Here is a 19,468-nt window from a genome sequence, read left to right as displayed (position 1 = left end):
AGGATATAGTTAATGTTTTTCTGTTAGTTTTAATGGAAAATTCAGGTCTTTCTCAACCATAGAAATAAGAGAAAATTTCTTCAGAACACAGTTTTGAATTATACTGATTGACTTAGGAGAGCATGCTTTTTCTTGTTTTCTGTTTTGGAAAACAGCTGTATCTTGGCTAATATTCTCCAGTGGTGTTATAATTATTAATAAATTCTAAACCAAAATAAACTTTATTAGTATATGTGTATTTTTCCCCCCAAACCTAGTCTTATTTTCTCCCCTTGGATTTCTAGGCAGAAAAAATTAAAAAGAAGAGAAGCACAGTCTTTGGGACTCTGCATGTTGCACATAGCTCCTCCCTAGATGAGGTAGATCACAAAATTCTGGAAGCAAAGTAAGAATTATTTTTAAAACCTATTTGCTTATTTGCTATTGTTTTGAAATACATACTTCATAGACAGTTTACATTTAAATTTACCATTGAGTCTTATACAATTACATAATTTACACTGAGATTGGATAATTTCTTCTTGAAATTACTATATTGCTATTGTCTGTATTACTGCCTTTATAGTGTCCTATTAAAAATTCTTTGATGCAACAATTCCTATATTGACATTTCAGGAAAGCTCTCTCTGAGTTGACAACTTGTTTACGAGAACGACTCTTTCGCTGGCAACAGATTGAGAAGATCTGTGGCTTTCAGATAGCCCATAACTCTGGACTCCCCAGCCTGACATCTTCCCTATATTCTGATCACAGCTGGGTAGTAATGCCCAGAGTCTCCATTCCTCCCTATCCAATTGCTGGAGGAGTTGATGACTTAGATGAAGATACACCCCAATAGTGTCGCAATTTCCTGGTAAGTAATTAGTTCAACAAAACGAGTTGGTACATTTTTTTTAAAGTAACTTTCTAACGTGTCCTTTTAGAAATCATGTATTTTGAAATCTTTGACAGAAATTGAGTTCATCCTTCATTTTCTTTTTTCTTAATGTTGTACTAATTTAAGTGTTTACTATTTGAAGATACTGTATGATGTACACATATTTTTTATGTATGTATCTTACATTTTATATACATATACTGCTAATAAGCATGAATGCTTGATTTGCATAATTGATAATGAGTATTGAACAACAGTTTTATATAACTCATTATATTAAATGTTGACTATAGGACTTTGCTTTTATTTTGTTATTTTTTGGTACTGGGAATTAAACCCAGGGATGCTTTACCACTGAGCTACATCCCCAGCTCTTTTTATTTTATATTTTGAGACAGGGTCTTGCTAAGTGATTGAGGCTGGACTGGAACTTTTGATCCTCTCGCCTCAGTTCCTGAGATGTTGGAATTACAGGCATGTACCACTGTACCCAGCTAGGACTTTGTTTTTAAAACATTGCTTATAATTAAATTGAAATGAGGGGGTCACATTAAAAACATTGACAGTAAAGACAGCACAATATAAATGCTAAACCATTGTCTGAATGAAGTGCTTTTTTTTGAGGAGAAATTTCCTTTCAAATGCCAGCTTAAACTATTAGAAATATAAGTTAGGGGAAGATCTTGAAAACCTGAGCTTCAATCCTAGCTCTGTAACTAACCAACTGTGAATTTTGAGTCATTCTTTGATTTATTTTAAATGGAGCTACCATTCTCAGTAATTGTGTTTTAGCATTGTATTTTGTTTTTTAAGTTGTGTCCCTTTATTGATAGAGTATTATTGCCCTGCTCTACATTACTCATGAAGTACTGATTCTATTTGCCTTTTAGGAAAATCAAGTCGTTTAGAAAAGGTTTTAATTTTTTATTGCTATAAACTGGAACTCTTTCCAAAGATTGCTTTTTTGCATGCAAAGTTTTCATTCTATTGCTTAGATGTGCTCTATGCTTTGAAAGTGTTTGCATTGTGAAAATACATTTCAGTCAGTTGGAAGGTGAAATTTAATTTCAATTTAATTTTTTTACAGATGTTCTGAATATGTATTTGTGTCTTCATTTGAAAAATCCCTTCTCTCTCTCTCTTTTTTTTTTTTTTTGCCTGCCTAATCCACTTTTCCAGTATTTGTGACCTTTTTTTTTTTTTTTTTTTTTTTTTTTTAAAAAAACAGTATAGACAGAGCAAGGTTCTGAAGAATGGAGGACAGAATTTAGCTATTGATTGATTGAAGACTTATATGGAAAATTTTAGTTTTTGAAACCAATCAATGGTATGAGTGTTTTTTGGTATGAATTTTTTTATCCAACTGTTACAGCTTTCCTGAAGTTGAGATTTAGATTTGGTTCTAATTTTATAAAATTTTATGAAATAAATCCATTAATTTGCAAATTAATTCTCAGTAACTATGTGCTTTGTCATTCCTCTGGTTTTAAGGCTCACCTGTAAAGCTAGAACAGTGAGACAGCTAACACTTAAAGCAGGTGGGAGGAGTGGGCAGATGATAAGTGCAGCAAACACTGGAAATGTGTGAGCTCATTCATTTCACTTGCCCCACACTGTGAAGTAGTGGTGACTACAAAGATATATCTAGATCCAAGATAAATCTGCAGTTTGAATTGTGTTTGTTTGAGTTATGTGCCCTTAAGCTTGTCAAATATAATATGATTCATAAATACATGTATTTGTTTACTGTAACTGTTTTAAGTTGCAATTTTTCCTTAAAATCTGTAATTACTCAGAGTTGTGCTTGAAGATACATTCCCCAAATTAATGCGTTTTTTTCCTTTTGACTTTTTAGAAAACAGCCTTTATTGTCAGGGTTTGGGGATGCAAAATAGACATCCATCCATTTAAACAAAAAAAACACTAAATGTGATTAATTGGTCTACGTTTTAAATTGCGGTAAACAGAGAAATTTGAAATTTTTGACTATGAAAAAAGTACAAGAGTTTGTTTGAAATTCAATATGATATTTTAGAAATGCTGTGATCAAATTTTTTGTACCTAAGAAATAACTGATGTTACAGCTTACAGTTGAGAACTCTGCTTCCACCCAGAGGCAGCTCCGTGGTACTACATTCTGCTTAGTAATAAAAGCAAAATTTCTGGACCTGATAAATGGGAAGCTGTTACCATAGGAGTAGAGTCAAGGGTAGGATGAAGCTGCTTCATTTATACACACCTCCTCAGCAGTTATTTTAATTTTTAACCCATGGATATGTATATTTAATGTTTGAAATAATAACAAGGATACCAGCCTGTGATATGTTAAGAGCAAAGTAAAAAAATTTTAGCACATTAATATTGTCTTTTTAATTATATGTGAAATAATATGAATAGTAGCTCTGTGTGAGTGGGAGAATGGAGAATAGTTTTTTCCTATTTCTCAGATCTCTCTATGATGTGGGGCTAAACAGTCGTTCCCTAAACAGTCATTCCTGCTGACTTGTTTAAGGCCCCTTCTCTTTATAGATACAGGAATGCTTCTAGCTCTGTTTGGGTCCATTGCTCCACTCTAGGTTGCTGTAGCTTTTTAGTACATGTTCATATATAATGAGACTGTATCTTCCTGCATTGTTCAGATTCAGAATTCCTCCTCTTGACCAATTATCCTTATAAATTTTAAGATTCCCTTATGAAATGCCATGAAAAGTCCTACTGGGGATTTTTTGGGGGTGTGGTTAGGGGGGAATTTCTTTGAAATTTTTTATTTTTTAAAGGAGAATTACCACTAACAAACTCCACTGAGGTCTTTTATATCTATACATAAAATTAGTAATTTATTTTCTCTGTACTGGTTTTGCATGTTCTTTTTAAAAAGATTAATTTCTAAGAACCTTATATGGGTTTTTTGGTAGGTATATATAATACCTTTCTTTTAAAAATGATGTTGAATTGCTTGTTGCTGATAAATACTGTTGATTGTAAAGAGGATGTTTGTAATATTTCAGGGCATTATTTTTTTGCTCTGTTTTTGATTGATTACTTTTTAAGTTAAGGAAATTAATCTGTTCCTATTTTGCTAAGAATGTCCTTTTTTCTTCTAAATCAGTGGGTGTTAAAATTTAACAAATTATTTTTCTGCATAATTTGAGGTTATCACTATTCATTTATTCTGTTGAATTTTAATTCATTTAAATAATTTACATTAAATGTTAGTGAAAGTATAGTTGTTTCAGTGTTGTTTTTCTTTTTGTTTATTATTTTGCAGTGCTGAGGATTGAATCCAGAGCCTTGTACATGCCATCATTAAGCTGCCTCCAGCTTTCAATATATTATGTTTATTAGAAAGTTGAATTTGGTTTGGTATATTATTTTATATAGAGTTTTTGCATCCTTAATAATACTTTGTATTAGCCCCAAATTTTCCTTCCCAATGCTATCTTTGTTTGATTTTGGAATCAAGGTTATACCAACATCATAAAATAAGTCAGGGAATACTCCATATTCTTCTATTCTATTCTCTTATACCCTTACAGAGGTAGATAGTAATGTGGTTAAGAATTTTAACTCTGGAACAAGACTTCTTGGGTTTAGATCCCTATTTCCCCATATTTTAATGGTGTAACCTTGTGGGAAATATTCTTTAAATGAAGCTGTACTTGTAAAACACTTAGAACAGCCCTGCCCTAGAATAACCACCCAATTAATGTTATGAAATTTTGTTCTATTTAACAGTATAAGATGCAGATTATTTGTTCTTTGAAAGGTTTAAAGAAGTTTCCTACAAATTGAACTTGGTGTCACTTATTTTGATGGGGATGGGGAAAAGACAGTATTTTAAACTACTGATGAAAGTTCTTTACTTGTTAAAAGTATAGATGTTAAGTTATATGTTTCTAGAATATTGTCTGGTTTAATCTAAGTTTTAAAATCTGTTAGCAAAGAGTTGTTCATAGTATTTTGTGATTTTTAAAATGTCAATTATATCTATAAATCTTTTTGTTCTTTATAAACTTATTGTGGTACCCAGAAGCATTATTGATTAATCTGGCATAGTTTGATTGCATTCTTCTACTCCTGAAAAAACTGTTGTTTTTCTTGATATTCTCCATTTTTTTTTCTACTCTTAACTTTTCTTTCTTTCTTGGAGTTTGTTCATTTTAATATTTATATACCTTAGCTCATGAATTTTTCATTCTTTTTTCCCTTAACACATGATTTTAAGACTCCTGTTAGCCACATCCACAAATTGTAATATGTATAATTTGATTATCATCTAGGTTTAAAAGGTTTCTGATTTCTAAGGTGACCCTTCCTTGAAATATGAATCATATGAAAGTATATGTTTTGGTTTCTAAATATACATGTGTTTTGTTTGGTTACTGGTTGTTTTTTTTTTTTTTTTTTTTTTTTTTTTTTAATAAAATACCTTCGTTTATTGATTCCTAGTTGCCAGTGTGGCTACAGAATGATGCCTGTGTGACCTTTATGTTTTGGTATTTCCTGAGATTTGCTTTGTGACTTAGTATTAGATGTGTTTTGGTTGTATCTCAGAAATCTTGTCTTATGGTTTTTGCTTTTCACACCTCTTTTCAGCTTCTCTATTATCCTGAAGAATTAAGAATCTTCAAAGGCTTTCAATTTTGTATAAACCCCTCTTCTCACCTTATATGTTCATATTATGTAGCATTTTGTTTTGCGTGGAATGGCCTTTCAACACAGTTATTATTGGTTGTTGCTTCAGTCATTGTTTAGATATATACATATGTGTGTATATTTATTTCCCTGTTAATCATTACATTTTGCTTCTTGTTCCCCCCACTCTTTGAAAACATGTTCCTTAGCAAAGTTCTTTAGTTGATCAACATGGAGTATTGAATATTCTTTAGTCTTTGCCAGCAAATGCCTTGAGAGAGTAATAGTTTGACTAGATAGCAAATTCTGAAATAAGTTTGTATATTCACCAGAGCATCTTGAAGTTGTCATTGGTAGTGGTTGAAAAGTTTGTAGTCAGTCAAGCTGTTCTTTTTTAGGTACTCTTTTACTTTTCTCTGACTGCTTGAAAAATGTTTCATTGTCTTTGCTGTTTCGTGGTTTTACTATAAGATAATCAGGTGTGGATTTTTTTTTTAAAGTTTTTTTTTTGTTAATGTTTGATATGCTTCTTGAGTGTGAAGATACATGTCTTTTGTCACTTCTGAAAAAAATTATTAGGCATTATCTCTTTGAATAGTTTTTTCTTATCTTTAGTCACTCCTTGAGTCTTAGCTACATAGAAATATTAAATAATATTAGCCTCATGTTGGATCTTACTTTATTTTCCATATCTCTTAACCTGTCTTTTAAAGTCTTTATCTAGCCATGCTGCATTCAGAGAAGTTTCCTTAGATCTGTCTTCTAGATTACTAATTGTTTCTTCAGAGTTTGTTGAATTCCAACGATCGTGTTTTTCATTTCTATTAGTTCTTCATTCATCAGTTCTTTTTTTAATGCTTGATTCTTGTCTCATATTAAAATTTATTATTTTATAGTTTGATTTTAAAATCTTATTTTTTTAGGTTTCATTTGATAATCCTATTATGTGTTGTTCTCGATTAATTATTACAGCTTTTTGCATAGTGAACTGCCTTCTTTATCCCATTGTATAATTTTTTTTACTGAGCTATTTATAAGACTTGTATTTTTCCCCCATAAAATACTTTGTGAGAGGTTGAAGTGCCTCTCAAGATGATTTTCTTTGCCTCTGGCAGTAGTTACAAGAATATCACCAAATCTTTGTCAATTTTTACATTAGCTTAACCATTTTGGGTTCAGATTTCACAGATCCTCTGGTAGTGTTAACTTTTACTCCAAGCTCATAGGACATATACAGATCCAGAGTATTAAATTTCTCATAGGACCCTTAAAATCCCTATATCTAGAGGTGGTACTGTGAAAAAATTCTCCTTATTCATTTGTAATATTTTTTGTTTGTTTATTTGTTTTTTTCCCTAACAAGAAGGTAGCCATATTAGGTGCTCACTTACAGCTTTTAATTCTTTACCTTATGTGGACCTCAGTCCAATTTTATATCCCCATGTTACACCCTAAGTCCTTGGATTAATGAGACTGATAACCTTCCAGCAATTGTAGCATCACTCACAGACCTATTAATCTCTTTGTTTTGGTATCTGAGAATTTGCTTTTATTGCTTACAAGCTTAGCTATGCATTTAAAACAATTGCTACATTGTCCAGCATATTGAAATTTTTCAAAGTATTTAAACTGGGGAGGTCAAGAGATAGTGGTCAGATTACCTTTGATTGTCATATGACTGGAACCAGGAAGTATATACTTACTATTTTAGGTTGTGGATGAGGGAATTCCTTATTGAAAACAAAGTTTTTTCTCTCTGCCATAAGAAACACATCACAAAGAAGTTTGTAAATATATGGTTATACTAAACAGCTGTTTTTCTTAGGTAATCCCAAAAATCCTTAAAAACATTTTCAAAATCATAGATGTGAATGGATGTCTGTCTTCATTGTTACAAGGCCAAAGTGTACCGCTTTTTAATTTTCCATAAATTTTATGATACAACTATTGTCAGCCCCCTGTGGACCTCACTTTTGCTGAGGCTGGCTTTGAACTAGTGATCCTCCTGCCTCAGCCTCCTGAGCCACTGGAATTACAGGCGTGCACTACCACAACCTAGCCTTAACTCCTTAATACTTCTTTTTCATCTTTGTGGATAGTGCTCATATTTTCAAGCAATGGAGCCTGATTCCTCTTCGACTTTCCTGTCAGTCCTGAGTGTTGCTTTTGTCACATATTTCAAATAACCAGTGATTGCTGGGAATTACTGCAGTACCCGCTGAGAATTGTAGAATTTAGTTATCTGTATAACATTGAGCACAATTTTTATTATTCACAAGACATAGTTTCTTTGGCAAAGTGTGAATATTGGACTAAAGATTTGCAAGATCTCTCATGCTTGAATCTATGAGTTATAAATAAGTGAAAGAAAATGCTAATGTTTGTCAAATTATAAATATTTCCATTTTATATCATGTGTGTTTGGAAAAAGCCTTGTACAGTATTAAGGGAAGTGGTAGAAAATTCAAAATATTTTCTTTAGTTTCACCTTATTTTCTCTCTTTTAATCCGTCACGTTATTTCTCTGATTATTTCTGTTTGTATCATTCATTGTTTTATTCATTAAATACTTATTAAGCATCCACTTTTCCTTAGTACTGGGCTAGTGTTGTGATACAGCATTGCATACAAAACACCGTTATTGCCTTCCTGCAATTTGCAGTCTAGTGGAGAACAGATAAGAGCCATGCACTGAGATGAGTTATGGGATGGAGAAATATGCCATGGTATTATCAAAGGAACATTATGTGGAAAACCTTGATCTCAAACTTGAAGGGGCTGGAAGAACTGCCATTTAAGCAAAGACCTGAAATGGGAGGACAAGGGAGAAGTAAAGAAAGGAGTCCTGGAAGCAAAAGAGAATATGATGCTCCTGAGGAGCCAAGAGAGATATACTGATCCCAGGATTCCTATAACAAAAGAGAGGGACGCTAATTTCAAAATAGAAACTAGTTAGGGCAATCTAGTCCATATTAAAGAGTTTGGTTTTTAAGGGTTTTACCCAGTAGAATGTCATTTTCCTTTTCCATTTTAGGATCATGCAGGTATAGTGTGGAGAAAACATTGGAGGGGAAAGACCAATTAGAAGTCTGATAGAATAGTCCAGTATAGTCCATAGCTTGGGAATGTAGGGGAGGGGACAGATCTGAGAGGTGCCAAGGAGGTAGAATTAGACACTTGACAGTTAACTTGACATGGGTTATGATGAAGGAAGAAGAGTCAAAGTGTTTGAGTTTATAGTTCATATATAAACTGGAAGTGTTATTTACTGGACATGGGACACAGAAGATGAAGTGAGTTTGGAGAGGAAGATGTCGAATTCATTTGGCATCTGTGGGATATCCAGGTGTCTAGTAGGCAGATGGAGATGATTCTCTAAAGTTCAGGAGGAAGACTGAACCCGGAGTGACAGATCTGGCCTAATACTACAAAGGAGAATTGAAATCATAAGAGTTACATTACAACCTCATATGTTTATATTCACTTCTGTTTAATTTTTAGCCCTGTTTTTTTAACTTTACTAATATAGGTGGTAGAAAATGGTAATGATGATCTAATTACTTACTTCAATAAAGGAAGATTAAATAGTGATACATCAGGGGCGTCAGTTCTCTTGTGTATTTGTAGGGACCATAAAGAGAGATTGGACCTTAAGAGTGCTCTTGTTTATCTCTTTTTCAGGGACCATGGCTAAACCTGCTGGGTCATTAGCCAGAAGCAGTAGTTTGTGTCGCTCTCGTCGCAGCATTGTGCCCTCCTCGCCGCAGTCTCAGCGGGCTCAGCTTCCTCCACATGTGGCCCTCACCTCTCACCCTCGGCATTCCCATCAGCCCCAGCACACCCAGCACTCGTTGCCTTCCCCTGATCCAGATATCCTCTCAGTGTCAAGTTGCCCTGCGCTCTATCGGAATGAAGAGGAAGAGGAGGCCATTTACTTCACTGCTGAAAAGCAATGGTATTGGCAAGGAGTAGATTGCAGCACATGGTACCTTTGGGTGGGAGAGGGAGGATTGGGGGTGGGGAGTGGTGCATTCTGTTTGTGCTGCTGCATAACAAGTTACCATACACTTGGTTCTGTGGTTTCAAACAGCATCCATCTGTGCACACTCAGTTCTGTAAGTCAGAAGTACAAGCCTGGTGTGACTGCATTTTCTGTTCGGGGTCCCACAAGGCTATAACCAACCATTGGCTGGACTGCATTCTCATTTGAAGTTCAGGGTCCCCTTCAGAGCTTCTGTGCTTGTGGAAGAGTTCAGTTCCTTGAGATTATAGGACTGAGGTCCTATTCCTGTTTGGTTTCAGCAAGGGGCCAAGACCAGTGGATGGTGAAGTGGGGCTGCTCTCAGGTCCTAAAGGCTGCCCTCCGTTCTTTGACATGTGATTTCCATCTTCAAAGTCAGTAACAGTGATTTCCTTTCTGTAAACTGTTCTCTTCTGAATCTCTGACTTACTCCATCTCTGATCTCTAGACTCAAATTTACTTACCTAGACAGTAATCTCTGTATTAAGTAATCTCTATATTAACTAATTTGAGGCCTTAATTTTATCTATAAAATCCCTTCATTGCAGCTTTTACGTTTGTGTTTGATTGAATAAGTAGGAGAAGGTGTGTGTACATCAGGGGCTGGAAATTTGGCAGCCATTTCAGAATTACCTACTGCAGAGATGTAGGTAGATATTTGATCACTGCAATTTATTCCTGAAGAAATAATTCAGCTTTTGTATCCCCATTGCGTGTGGAGAGTTCAGTGAAACTTTGCTTGATTAGCACTTCACTTTTAGCTTTTTGGTTATCTTTACAGTGTAACTATAATCTCCAGCAGGATGTTTGTACTGACTGAACTGGTTTTATGTGGCTTCTGAAAATTAGTAGGAAAACTCTGGAGCTACATTATCAAGTAGAATTTCTCACATTGATGAAAATGTTCAGTCCTCATTTTCGAGAGTAAGTGAAAAATTCACAGCTAGCTCATAAATATAAGAAGAATTTGAATCCAGAAAACATTTCTTCCTCTTTATTTTTTAGTCTTTCAACTGTTGAATCACCAGAATCCTTATAAAATAATAGTAATATTTAATATTTGCTGATCTTTTATATTCTGTATATTATGCACATATGTTCTCTTTTAAACCTCACCTTACGTTATCTTCTCATACATGTGCTATATTTAAATGAATTTAACTATATTTCACTCTGGGTAAAAATAAATAGAAAAATAACATAAATGGGGGCTGGGTCATGGTGGTAAAGTGCTTGCCTAACATGCATGAGACCTTAGGTTTGATTCTCAATATTGCCAAAAAAATAAAACTGTTAAAAAAATTAAAATTGTACACATGACTAAGTTCAACATCCAAAGAAAATATGCAAATTTTAGGCTATACTATACCTACACTCTTAAATCTGACTATGTGAGAGAAGCAGTACATTAGATCATTATTTATTTTGGAATTCAAATATTGGAATGAATAGTAACTTTAGAAAGTAATCAAATTTTCCTCCTTTAACATAGAAAAATTGAGACCTAGAGAAACTAGGTGATTTACCCAATGTTGTACAGTTGTAAAGGCAGGACCAGTGTGGAAATCCAGGTGTCCTAACTTGGATCAGTATTCTTTTCACACATTGTCTAGTTTTTGTAATGTTTTTAACCTAGCTTAGAATCTTGCACACAAAACAGAAAAAATAAATTTATAAAATTGTAAATAAATCAACTTTTGACTTTGGAAGCTGAACAGCTTCAGGGAATAGTGAGTTATCCTGTTCAATTAATGGACATTCACTCCAAAAAGGTGCTTCATAGAAATGTGCCTACTAATGATTGATTTCTGAATATAGTCCTTTCTTCATATCTGAACTGCCTCATGCTTTCTGTAGGTACTACTCATTATCAAATTGTACATGGCACTTGAAAATCATGCAACCCATGTAGATGTATCATATGAAACCGTTATTTAAGTCTTTATTAGCCCAGGGAATTTTGTACCTTCTGGGAGCTTATAGTAAAGGTAATCTTTCCATCCATGTAGGAATAAAGTAAATGGACATGACCAAATAAATTTAGCAATCTAATATATATCTAAAATGGAATTAACAGAAAATACTTGTCAAAAGTAAATGCCACAGTAAATGAATGTAAATAATATGAAAAGTGATAGTAATCATAGACTATTCAAGGATAGAGATTGTTCATTCATTCATTCTATAAATATGAATTTATACCTTGCTATGTGCAATGCACTGGTTAATAACTGAAGTTGCCAAAGCAAGTGAGGATGGTTCTGCCCTACTCCAGCTGTAGATTGTAATCATACGTGTTCTTGCCTTTCTATCCTGTTCTTGTCTTGCTTTATTTCTGTGAACAGTTCTTTTCACCCAGACTCTGCCTTTCATTTTGTAAGCTTCTTTTTCATGGAGTAAACAGTATTCACACCGGGCTCAGTGCATTCCAAAAGTAAATAAGACACACATGGTCCCTGTTTGTCAAGATGTCATTCTGTTCATCCATCCATCCATTCATCTGTTTTTTCATTCATTCAACATATTTGTATTTATTTTTGTGAGCTTGCCACTATTCCAGTTCAGAGATTACGGAAGTTAAGAAGACTGCCCCTCCTTACGTTTTCTTTCTTCTGGGGATACTGACTATAAACTGTAATATATCTGTTACTGGTACCTGGTAGGATGGTAAAGATTTGTAAAAGAAAAAAGAAGTCTGCTTCACATAGGGTACCTAGGGGAGACATCTCTGGGGAGAGAGTAGTAACCCCTGTGACTTGGAGAAGTAAGCCATATGGAGATAGATGATACCAGGCAGAGGAAACAAGGACAAAGCTATGGAGACATCCCAAGTTGGGCACATTGGAAGAACAAGGAGGAGGCCATTGTGGAGTGAGGTAGAAGCAGGACATGGGACTGGAAAGAACCAAGGGGATAGATATACAGGGACTTGTAGGCTTTGGCAAGACTTTTGAATTTTACTCTGAGAAAGCCTTGAACAAGTGAATAATGTGCTGACTGAGTTTTTAAAAAAACCACTCTAATTTGTAAAGAAGTGACAGAGGGAATACAAGCATGGAAGCAGAGACCAATTAGGAAATTGTTGTAATAATTTAGGTGAGTTCATGATGGTTTTGGAAGATGGATAACAGTAGAGGGGCTAGTAAGGAGCAGTGAATTTGAAGGAATGACTAATGGCATTTACTGCATGATGGTTGCTCGGTTATAAATTTTAGTTTTCCATTTCTTTTTCCACTCTGGAGAAAGGTTGGGGAGACATTCACAAAGGAATTATTCTTTGAGAATTTATTGGATATTTGCTTTTAAAAAAGAGCTTTATATAGTTGCCTTTCACCTCCTATCTGTACCACTTTGCCACCCCTCAACTCCTTGTCCCCTTTTTAAAGCTTGGTAGATTTTACATTTTTGTATAGTATATTCCTTTACCTTCTTATGAAGCTGTTATTTCATCAAGTTAATGACTAAAAAATAAGTATAGAGACTAAAGCAGTGACTAAAATTCCATCTTTTCATATATACCATACCAATTCTATGGTTCAGAAAGAAAAGTACTGAAAAAAAAGAAACTTTAAAAGGTTAAAAAATACATAAAATTCTAACGTTTTCATTTCTCTGACAATTGAAAAAGGCATAGCTTAAGTTATGATGTTTCTTAGATTTCATTATTGTACTTTATGTGAAAAACAAAAGTAACACCTGAGTTCCAATAAGCTATGTTATTTAAAGTTGTAATTTTCTAATTTTGTAGAAATGTATGTAGAATTGTAGCATTTCTCCTATGAAATTTCAAGAGATAATCAGTGAAAGTCATTTTAGTTAGAATGTCTGCTGGAACTCCGAATAACATACTCATTTAAACTTTTTACCCCTGTCTCATTCAGGGAAGTGCCAGACACTGCTTCTGAGTGTGACTCCTTAAACTCTTCCATTGGAAGGAAACAGTCTCCTCCTTCAAGCCTCGAGATATACCAAACATTGTCTCCTCGAAAGATATCAAGAGATGAGCTCTCCTTAGAGGATTCCTCCAGAGGAGATTCACCCATAACTGCAGATCTTTCTCGGGGCTCTCCCGACTGTGTAGGTCTAACAGAAACCAAGAGTATGATCTTCAGTCCTGCAAGCAAAGTATACAATGGCATCTTGGAGAAATCCTGTAGCATGAACCAGCTTTCTAGTGGCATCCCAGTGCCCAAACCTCGCCACACATCTTGTTCTTCAGCTGGCAACGACAGTAAACCAGTTCAGGAAACCCCAAATGTTACCAGGATAAGCAGCATCCCCCATGACCTGTGTCATAATGGAGAGAAAAGCAAAAAGCCATCAAAAATCAAAAGCCTTTTTAAGAAGAAATCCAAATGACCTGGCTGACTTGATGGAATTCTATCCAGTGGCATCTGTAAACGTCTCCTACCCTCACTCCCTGTTTTTTGTTTTAATTTTAGGAATGTAACTCCATTGGGGCTTTCCAGACAGGATGCCATAGTGGAATGTCCTTAAGGGCAACTGTCTACTGTCTGCTTATTTAAGTGACTATATAATCAATTTGTCAAGCCAGTTATTACTGAAAAATCTTAAGAGATGAGACAGTTTACAGTCATTTCTGCCTATTTATTTCTGCTTTGTTGTTAGTGATGTGTACACAACGTTTTGTTGGAAGCCACTATGGACTTACAAGCTTTAATGGACTAGTAAGCCAGCATGGGCTTGCAAAAATTTCTTGTTTACCAGAGCATCTTCTTATCTTTCCACAGAGCTATTTACATCATGGACTAAATAACTTAAAAGACATAAAACTAATTGCACTACTCTTTTCCAGACTGGAAAAAAAGTCTCTGCAAGTGAAACTGTATAGAGTTTATAAAATGACTATGGATAGGGGACTGTTTTCACTTTTAGATCAAAAATGGGTTTTTAAGTAGAAACTAGAGTTTCTAATTGACTTGATTTCTGGAAATGAAAACCCATGCTTTATTATGGGACGCTTCTTTAAATGCATTTATTATTATAAAGTTTCAAGTCCTGCTGTAAAGATCATGTTGTTTTGTTTTCCCCAGGGCTTTCACTGTGATTTACTGCATTGCAGGCTGTATGATAAATATAAATAATTTAAAGAGAGAAGGCTCTTGATTCCTTATGCAAGTAAAAGAGTTGAAACTTGATTGAAGGACTTAAAACATTCACAAGTTTAAACCGAGGTAGGGGGTATGGAGGTTCATGCACTTGTTTACAGACTTTGAACAACGACAAAGGATTTATGGCTTGTGAAAAATTTGTACTGTGGAAAAGATAATAAATTGGAGACATTATTGTGTGGGATTGTGCTGATTTTTGTTGATAACACTCCTCTAAAAACATTATCTGTTTTCTGGAGAGCTTTGTAAGCTGTCTTGTTGCTTAATTGCAATATAAGAACTAGTGATATTTGGAAGTAAGTTGTCAACAAATGTCTTTCTATTTTATATTGTTTGTCATATTTTTATGTAGTTTGAAATGTTTAAATGTTCTAATATCAAGATTAACAAATATAAATTTATGGTGCATTTAGATTGTGTTGTATTAATTTGTAAAGTTTGGTGTTCATTAAATTAGGTCATTGTAGACTAGCTTTATTGTGAGAAATGTCACATACAGCAACAAAGAACGTTAATATCTGGGTTTCTGCTTATTACACCTTAAAAAAGTCAGTTATAAATGATCTGGTTAATGCCATGAGGATGTTTGGGTGAGCAATTCCTAAGTATAAGCTAGAGTGGTTTTTTAGAATTATGGCTAAATACATAATGTTTAACCCAGTGCTGTTTAGATGAAAATGCTAATTTCTCAAGAAATTTCTTTGAGATTTGCTCCAAAGAAATGCTTTAATTACTAAGAGTATGAAGAATTTCAGGAAATCTCTTATAAACTGGGATTGTTTGTTTTCTTTGGTCCTGTTGTCAAAAAATGTTAATTAAGGTCTAAAATGATGTTTATATAGGCTGATAAATGTTTAACAGACCAAGTTCGATTAAGGTCAGAAATCGATTGAAATGAATTTATGATTTGTACTAATAATAAGGTTAGATAATCTGAAAGATAGAGTTTAGGAACTCAGATGTAAAGTAATTTAAGAAGGGGAAAAATTGTGCATAAACAATTGAAAAGTGTCCTGGAAAGTTTATTTAGAATGAAGAAATCCTTTTTTCTTTTCCTTACAAAACAGGAGGGGTTCTTCCCTTTGAAACTTGCAGAAGGGATGGGAATGTTGTAGTTTGATGGATAGGGAAGGTAAAAGCCATGGAGCCCGAGAAGCTGGGAGAAGAGCTGCAGCAAGGGCACTGTCTTTCCAGGGCTGGAACGGTGCTCTGGATCAGGTGGCACTTGTGCTTAGGCCTGAGGGAGCGTGGGCTGCCAAATTCAGGAGTCCTTGTTTGTGCTGCTTTTCACACACTTGTTTATAAACAGATCGGCCAAGGGGTGTTTGTAATATTTATTTTGCATTAATACAATACTCTATATTTGTAAACTTAACAAAAAATAATTGAGCTTTGGAAAGCCACAATAATTTCTGTATTATATTATTTATATTTGAAAAGTCGGGCATTTCTATAAATTTTTAAAATTACCCACTTGTTGCCTTATTTTAACCTTTCAAAATTATCGGGTTTTCCTGGTTTAAAAAGTAATACCTTCCTTGCTATTAAAAGAAGAAAGGCTGAATGATAGAAAAGTGTAAAGAAGAGAATTAACAGCAAGCAGACCAAATTCTACTAGCTAAAATAACCATTTCTAGTATTTTGGTATGTTTTCTGCTATTTAACATAATTGAAATCATACTATACATTCACTTTTACGCCATGCTTTTTCACTTAATACAAGCATTTCTCCAACATCATTAACAACTCTTCATGAACAATATTTTAGTGAGTGTGTAATAATCTGCCATTGTATGGATTTACCATAATCTTCTTTTAACATTTGTCTGCCATGAAACCTTATGCTGTTACCAAATTTATGTGAAGTATTAGCATTTAACATTTATTAAGCACTCTATATGCAGGCATTATTTTAAACTTTAATATATATTCTAATTTAATCTTTACACCAACCCTGTAAGGTAGGTATTTTTAAAAATCTTTAAAAATCATCACTTTACTGATGCAACTAGTCCAGAGAATTCATAATTTGCCAATGGTCACATTTCTAATAAGTGGTAGAGCCCTATGGCTACCTCCTAAGTCATACGGTATACATTCTAATCAATACTTCGATTTCTTAGGATATCTTTAAAAAGAAATATGTAGAAAAGTATAAAGATAACTTCAGTTCATGTTTTTATATATGTACCTATGTGTGTATACACACATATGATAGACATATGGTGGATAGAGAAGGTAAAAGCTACACACACACACACACACACACACATAATTATCCCACATGCATATGTTGAGTGTAACTAGTTTTAGGGTTTCTTACCCATGTAGCTATGTGGATATCCATTTTCCACAATACTTGAGCATATAAATACCCGCTTTCACATCATCATTTGGTTAAAACTTTGCTAATCCAATAAGTAAATAATGTTTAGTGAGGTTGGAAAATTTTTAAATGTTTTATTAGCTTTGTGTATCTTTTGTTTCAGTGAATTGTCCATGTTTTTGCTCATTAAGTTCTTGGGGTCCTCCTGTATTCCTAAATCATCTGTACAGTCTTTCATATGTAGCTATTGTGTTCTTCATTTACCATCTAATTAGTGATTTTTCTTTTATTGTGTATGTATTTTTCATACTTATTTAAAAATAAGTGAAAACAAACCTAGGTTTAAGTTTTAGGCTTATTGATCTCCTGCTTTTAGGTCTTGTAGGGAAAGTTTCACTTTATTTATATGGACAAGGTGGATTTTTTTTTCCCAAAAAATTATAGGTAAGACACAAAACAGGTTCTCCTTATCCATTCAACAAAAGTTCATTAGCCTATTATGTACAGAGTGTTGGAATCAGCTCTGAACATATAAAGGCAATGTGATAGGCAGGAGCTTTCTTTAAAGGAGCTCTTTATCTAATAAGGGACACAGATCCTTGTGTGTGGTAGAAATGTAAAATTAATGTTGGAAGCTGGGGGTTCCTTTTATCTAGCTAAAAAGTATTTATAAGGTAATTTAACCTAATGGTGCACTTTTGTTGAGAACATGGAAAGCCTGACCATGGTAGGAACAAATGACCAAGAGCAAGTTAGTTTTAGGGCTTCTGATTAGTAGTCTGGTTCTAGCAAAGGAGCTAGCAATTACTGAGTTTCAGCAAATTATGCTATAATAGCAGTTAGGGTGTTATTTTGGGGTAAATTGTTTGCCAGAAACACTGCATCTGCGCAATCCTGTATAAGTCTGGACTGTGTTGGTTAAACACTGCTGCCTTGCCACTTGCCCAGCACTCACACAGGGCAGTCTTTATTGAAGGACACTTACCTGGGCAGGCCTGAGTCTGTCTTGCATCAATTGATGTCAGATGGGCTTCAGGTCATGTTGTAGGATTTCACTTGAGTCCCAAATCTAGTGTACTAGAGTTCCTGGCAAGTCTCTGAAGTGGCTCTCAAAGGGTCCTCTCTGTGCCTATGTTGTAGGTCCAGATAGAATAGTAGAGGCCTCAGTCCAGATCTTGATTTCTTAACAGTGTGCTGGGATTGAGTCCAAGTGCCCAGCAGCCTCTCCTGAGTTAAGAGTTCTGACTGCTAGATCTCATGATCCAGTTTTTACTAGGTCTGCTGCAATGTCTTCATCAGCCTCCAGAAGTGAGAGAGAGCAGTAAGCTGCAGGTGTGGCAGGCAGTTCACCCCCACCTAACGCAGTGCTGCAGGTGTGCCCCAGGAATTACCCTGGCTCATCCTGTCTAGATCTCCAGTCCTTTAAGCAGTGACTGAGCTTCTGCCTCCTGTGGACATGCTGTTTGACCTTGGTATGTTGTAACTTCCAATAAAACGAGTACTCTAGGAGATCTTACCTGAGTCAAAACAGTTCTTGGTCTCTTGCTTCAGATTGTCTCATTTTGGTTTCAAATAATTTTGTTATGTATCAGACATCCAGCATTGCAGTTTTCTTAATATACTTATTTCAAAACATAACCTCTCTAATTGAAGTATCTTAACTCTAAAATACTTACAGAGGCTGTTAGCTGAATTCCTCTTACCCTCTGGCCCCAGGGATTGGTGGCACCAGCGTGTAGGGAGACTGGGAAAAGGTTTCCAAAATAAGAATGTGGCTTTTTAATTTGATTCTTCTTCACAAAAACACTTTCTGATAATGTGCATCTGTAGCCCAAAAAGTACAATGAAAAGAAATTAAAGCAGGTTTGAGTAGAGAGAAAATGAAGCCTGGCACAATGCCAGAGGTTGCCTTTGACCTTGAAGAGTAAGAAAAGGAAATTGGAAGTAGGACTGGGCCAGGGACCATGAGAAACCAGGAATGTAAAGAAAAGGGAAAGGGTGCACTTAATGTCAAGTCACCAAAGCTTGTCCTTTTAATCCCTGAATATTTGAGTCAATGCCTCTTCTGTATCTATTGTGGGACCTTCCCTTCTTTTTTTATTTTAGTAACTTCAAAAAGCTAAGTGAATTCAGCCTCACCCCTCTCATCCTTTTGTTGGTAAACTTTCTAAGTGGCACAGTGTATTTTCTCTGAATAAAATATAAACTGAACAGAGACTAACAGGACCTTAGTGTCCTGAGCCCTGCCTACCACTCTGGCCTCGTGGTCTTCTGTTTATGGACATGCCCTAACAGGGCTTTGTGCAGTTCCAGAATGCATCAGGCTGCTTCTCACCCACCTCCCTGACGACACTGACTGCTGCTTTTGCCTGCAATGTTCTCTCCCATCTCCAACAACTAACTATAAACTTTGCTCAGCACAGGTATATTCAGAAAGCTTTTCATACATGCCCTCAGTCTAAGTAAGATTTCACTTT

The 19,468-nt window shown here is 34.9% G+C and overlaps 1 protein-coding gene across 1 annotated transcript in view; it reads left to right on the top strand.

Moving 5' to 3' along the window:
• Positions 1-16,134, top strand: part of Stim2 (stromal interaction molecule 2) — a 176,724-nt gene extending 160,590 nt beyond the window's left edge. Inside the window, 5 exon segments of the mRNA XM_047566298.1 lie at positions 285-385; positions 616-827; positions 830-853; positions 9,194-9,467; positions 13,415-16,134. Coding sequence (XP_047422254.1) covers positions 285-385; positions 616-827; positions 830-853; positions 9,194-9,467; positions 13,415-13,892 — 1,089 coding nt within the window. The 3' untranslated portion in view covers positions 13,893-16,134.
• The last annotated feature ends 3,334 nt before the right edge of the window (positions 16,135-19,468 follow it).

This window comes from Sciurus carolinensis, chromosome 10 (assembly GCF_902686445.1).
Source record: "Sciurus carolinensis chromosome 10, mSciCar1.2, whole genome shotgun sequence".
Classification (NCBI taxonomy): domain Eukaryota; kingdom Metazoa; phylum Chordata; class Mammalia; order Rodentia; family Sciuridae; genus Sciurus; species Sciurus carolinensis.
The sequence above is the reverse complement of the archived record's forward strand: the minus strand, read 5'-3'. Positions and strand labels throughout refer to the sequence as shown.